Source organism: Mytilus californianus, unplaced genomic scaffold (assembly GCF_021869535.1).
Source record: "Mytilus californianus isolate M0D057914Y unplaced genomic scaffold, xbMytCali1.0.p SCAF_1, whole genome shotgun sequence".
Classification (NCBI taxonomy): domain Eukaryota; kingdom Metazoa; phylum Mollusca; class Bivalvia; order Mytilida; family Mytilidae; genus Mytilus; species Mytilus californianus.
Genome location: NW_026262581.1, coordinates 57,197,620 through 57,202,697, shown reverse-complemented (window position 1 = coordinate 57,202,697; position 5,078 = coordinate 57,197,620). Strand labels below are relative to the sequence as shown.

The 5,078-nt window shown below is 33.3% G+C and overlaps 1 protein-coding gene across 1 annotated transcript; it reads right to left on the bottom strand.

Annotated features, from left to right (window-relative positions):
• Nucleotides 1–2,327: 2,327 nt before the first annotated feature.
• On the bottom strand, nt 2,328–3,916 carry LOC127722065 (probable G-protein coupled receptor 139). The gene has a single exon (XM_052228922.1). The coding sequence runs from the start codon at nt 3,913–3,915 to the stop codon at nt 2,779–2,781; it is 1,137 nt and encodes a 378-aa protein (XP_052084882.1). The 5' UTR covers nt 3,916; the 3' UTR covers nt 2,328–2,778.
• Between the last annotated feature and the right edge of the window lie 1,162 nt (nt 3,917–5,078).

Below are 5,078 nucleotides of genomic sequence, written 5' to 3'. Positions count from 1 at the left end.
TAAGTACAATGATGATACAGAATAATTAGTGCAGCGTATTTACACATTTTGTTTCTGATGAAGGTAAAATCCGAAAAGCGCGTCGGACGCACGGAATTTGTAAAGTGTTTTTACATTTAAGAATTGAATGCTTCTTTTGTAAATTCATTGGGATATAAAAGCGTTGACCGAAGTACATTTTGTATGAAGCGCGGAAGCGCTTTATTGTAAAAATGTACGCACGTTCAACGCTTTTACAACCCTATGAAATTACTAAAAGAAGCATTCTATACTTATAATTACATTTTTTCGCTATGATCATGAAAACACGATTACTATCAAGTTTTTCTTTTATTTACCTGTGCACTTTATTGTGGAAACGTGTGTCATCATGTATGTTTCAATTCATGCAATTCATTTTGAAATGAAGAATGACGCGAGATTGCTGTTAGCCAATCAAAATAACGTATAATAATGAAACATACATCTAATGTAATTATTAACATACTAGTATTACATCAAGTCAATATCAAAATGCTGTTAAGTGAGTTGTGTATAATGATTTGTTAGAATCGACAAGAAATAAAGAAGACTATTATTTATCTAGTTGCTTCACATCCAACGGTAACTTTTAACATGCTTACTAAGGACGATTGCATATTAATGAGATGCAAAAGTACAATGCACCTTAAACCGGGTTAGCCTACTTGCTGTCTTGATTAACCTTCAAAATAAGATATGTCACTTTGTGTCAAATTGTGTTTTACACTAATTTCATATGTCTGCTTTACCCTTAATTGTTGCATGCAGACAGAGAAGGGTGAATTTTTCAAGCTGGCGATAAGGAACGAAAATGTCCCCAATCATCGTGTGTACCTTATAATTTGTTTATGTTTTTTTCGGTAACAACACAAGCTACATCAGTGTCAAAATGCTAAAAAATAATCAATATCAATTATTATGAGGAGTTAGAAGTGTGAAGAAATTCTAATGCGAAATTTAGTCCAAATGGTAACCACTTCTTTCTACTTTTGTTATCAATTACAACAGCAGCACCAGTAGGTGTATTCCTGTCGCGAAGTGTTGTCATTTTGACGATATTTCTTAACATTGCAATATAAGCGGGAGGTTTGGCTAGCAATAAAACCAGGTTCAACCCACCATTTTTTCTTAAAATATCCTGTACCAAGTCAGGAATATGGCAGTTGTTATCAAATAGTCCGTGTCTATGTATGTTGGCGTTTGTTTTTGGTTGCAGTTCAGTGTTCCTGTTGTTCCATAATTTTCCTCTTCTAGTTGATGTGTTTCCCTCGGTTTAAGTTTGTAACACGGATTTGATTTCTCTTAATCGATTGATGACTTTTGAACAGCGGTATACTACTGTTGCCTTTCTTTGTATAGGGATTTTAATAAGACAAATAGTTTAAGATAAATCAAATGAAATTTAGAAAATAAAACCAATGCGATATACGTAATTTTCATTACGACTTATGTCCAATATAACAAATATTTTTATATTTCATTTAAGACAAGTTTTTAAAATCTATACTTTCAATATCATGCACTTTATAGCTACTCTTTTTTTTCCAAAACACAACCTCTAAAAAAATGTTTAAAAAATATGTACATAGTTTTTGGTTCGGTTGTCGGTTGTAATCAAACTAGACGTTGAACATAATTTTTAACAATTTATAAAAAAAATTCCGCTTACATGTAAGAATCCCCTTTTTAAATGTATACTGCTATCTCTGGTGGCCAAATCTAACAACAGAGTGGCAGCATACGCGTTGTATTATTCCCAAAAAGATATAAATTGTAAGCCGCTTTGCTTTATTGATATCAATTCTTTTGTAACTCCCCAAAACAAAATAAACGCTAAACAATTCTTCGCCGATGCTCAATATTCGGAAATCCATTTGGAATATATTAACCAAGAGGATATGGTTGCATGCAATCTAAACGCAAGTGCGACTGGGCGCAACGACAGGATAAGGGTCTAGGGTATGCATGCATCACTCGCCATACGAATCCAGACTCTGTCAGATATTTCACGATATGAAAAAAACACAATCCCATCTTATAAGTGAATTTTCAAACCTGACGACTATTTCGGTGTAATTAGACACAAGATCGAAAAAAAACTCATTCCTCTTGAGTCGAGATACAGACACATACGTCATGTAGTAGCGGTCAACCAATTCCTGATGGTGTTCATAAAGCTTATGTAGTGTTGATTTTAGTCGTTACTCCCAATGATCTTGCTGGAGATGCTTTTTGTGATGGAAGCACATCAATGTTAATGTTATAAAGAACTTTAGGATACGAGTTTGCATTAAAAACAGGTCCGATAATAGTTCCAACACCAAATCGTATAAGCTCTAGTTCAGTAAGCTTAAAGTTTTACTAATATGATTTTTACATATGATTTCCTATGATTAATTTGAGATGACCGTATGAATGCTTTAATTGATTAATGATTTATGACAGACAATAATAAAAGTATTGTTCTGTTTTGCAAGAGAGAAATATAATGGGCACACACACAAACACTTGATGAACTGCCAGTGTGCTGTTTATATACGGCAACTTCTATATGTTTGATACTCCTAGAAAACCATTTTTTTCAATTACTACGAAATGAGAAAAATGTCTTTGCTAATGCAATATCATTTCGAATCTGCTTTGAATAAGGTCTTTTATGCCTGCAATCAAATATCCAGATAAATGTCCAGGGCATTCAAGAGTATATTTAGACGTTCAACACACTAAAATGATTTAAGGTAACATAGTATGCATTTGCTAGAGTCTTGTTTGGTACGAGTCCGTTTGAACTGTAACCGGGAAAACAAAATATTTTCGACGGAAGCGTTTAAATGTAAGTAAGGCTCTTACTTCGTGTCGGAAATAAGCTCCAAGTGTTAAATATAGAAAGACGTTGATGCAGTAATTCATATAAAATATAGTTCTTACGAAATAAAGCACTCCTTGCCAGTATTTTAAATTGACAGCTGAAGAGCTAACAACAGAATTAAACAAATATTTTGATAAAAGAAAGTTACGAAACCATAAGATAAAATATGGAATATTTAAAAGAATAAAGCATATTGATAATGCAAGGTGAATTACAGTGAATTCTAGTCGAATAACACTCACTTCAGTTACGATTTGTCTGCATATCTCGTTTTTTCTTTGTTTCATAAGCTTTCGAATTATCAACATATTGAGAATGGTGATTACAACAAAAGGAACAAATGTGATAAACACTGCATAAATAGAATCACAAGAGAAAGATAGTAAACCATATTGAGGCAAGCTTGTACAATATAGCGTGCCAGTTGCTCCTGTGTAAATACCACTCAATGCAGGTTTATACAGAACAGTTGTGCACGAAACTAGAATTACTCCAGAAATCACTTTCATCGTGCTTCTCCTCGTACAAATGTTTCTCCGTACTAACGGATGGCAAATGGAAACATATCTTTCTATAGTGAAAGATACTACAAGCCATGCTGATACAAATCTAGACGCATATGATATGTAAAGCTGGAACTGACAAAGTCCCTCAACGTCAAGAATTTTTACGTTTGTTGCCGGAAATAGATATGTCAATCCTCTTCTTATCCATTCCACGGATACATAAAATATAATAGTAATCAGATCAGATACGGACAAGGCTGCCAAATATGTGCTTGCCGATAGCGACCGCAGATTTTGCGATAGAAACACATGCAATGATAAAAGATTTCCAACTACCCCTATAATGATTATAATTGGAGTGAAATAAGCGAAGAAAGTTCTTCCAATTTTGTATATGTTGTTGGTATCCTCTCTTGGGAATGTATTAAGTTGTAAACATCCCGTTATGTTTGTCTCGTTTTTCAGTATCATAAGTAAGCGTTCGTATAAGGCTTCTCTCATGCATGTTACAGCCTTCATAATTTTCTGCAAAAAAATGAATAAATCATTTGAAAAATCAGACATAGAACAAGGTGAAGATTTTAGTTACATAGTAGAAAAACAAAGGATACGAGGTATCCATTCATGACACAAAATCAGTACATGCACAGCAAAAAACACACAAAATGAAAAGGAACAGCGTTTTTATTGATGTTCTTCATCTCAAAGTCATAGTGAGGCCTTCAACACGGAACAAAAACAAAAAAAAAAAAAACCTCTCACCTCACTTTTTTTGGTTTTTGATGCTGACTTTTATCAGCAAATTATCAAGCGAACCCGCTAGGTCGAGCTGATATTCGATCTGATAAAGTCAGCATAAAAAAATTAAATGACATTATTATTTTTATCGGCAATTTGTCTTAAAAATATGTTGTTTTTGTTAAGAATATGAAATAGATTGAAAGAGTTAGTAAAAGTACTTGTACGCGTATAAAACGTTGTGATAGTTGTTTGGTTGTATGAATAAATTCGCGTGCATTACATTAATAAATTGACGCGGATGGACATGAGTACCTAACGTCATTGCCAAATATTTTAGAGTATCAAACCCTGTTAATGATCTTAACAAATATTAGGTAGTTGGATCAATGGAAAATGTATAAATTGCTGATAATAACATACATTGAATAGATAACATAAACCGGAAGTAAGCAAAAAAAAAAAATTAACAACAAGGTTTATCAACGTCCAGATGTAAAATCGATGTCGATACTGCTTCGGAAACATATACATTGTATATTGATATAAAAGGCATCCACAATCTTAATTAATTTTCCTGTGCAATCATTCCGGTTCAAAATACCTTTTTCACTTTTTGAAAAGCTTACCTCTAGTTGTATTTGATACGAGTGGACACAATATTTGCCCAGGATTAAAGTTAACATCTAAAACTAAGATGTTTTATAGCTGATTATGCATGTAATATTTGTCCCTTTGAATTTTAGCATCAATTAACAGTGGGACTACTAACATAACAATGTTGGAGCAAAAGAAAGTAATTTACAGGGACGTCGGTATAACATGTATAACGATTGCAGTTATCGTCCGTTGGCCGGTGAAATGGTCTGACATATACGTCATTTGGTCTCTGATGGATAGTTGTCTCATTGCCAATCAAACCACATATTGGCTTCTATTTTTTA

Coding starts and splice junctions, on each gene's coding strand:
- LOC127722065 (XM_052228922.1), bottom strand. CDS start 3,915: ATGAAGGCTGTAACATGCATGAGAGAAGCCTTATACGAACGCTTACTT.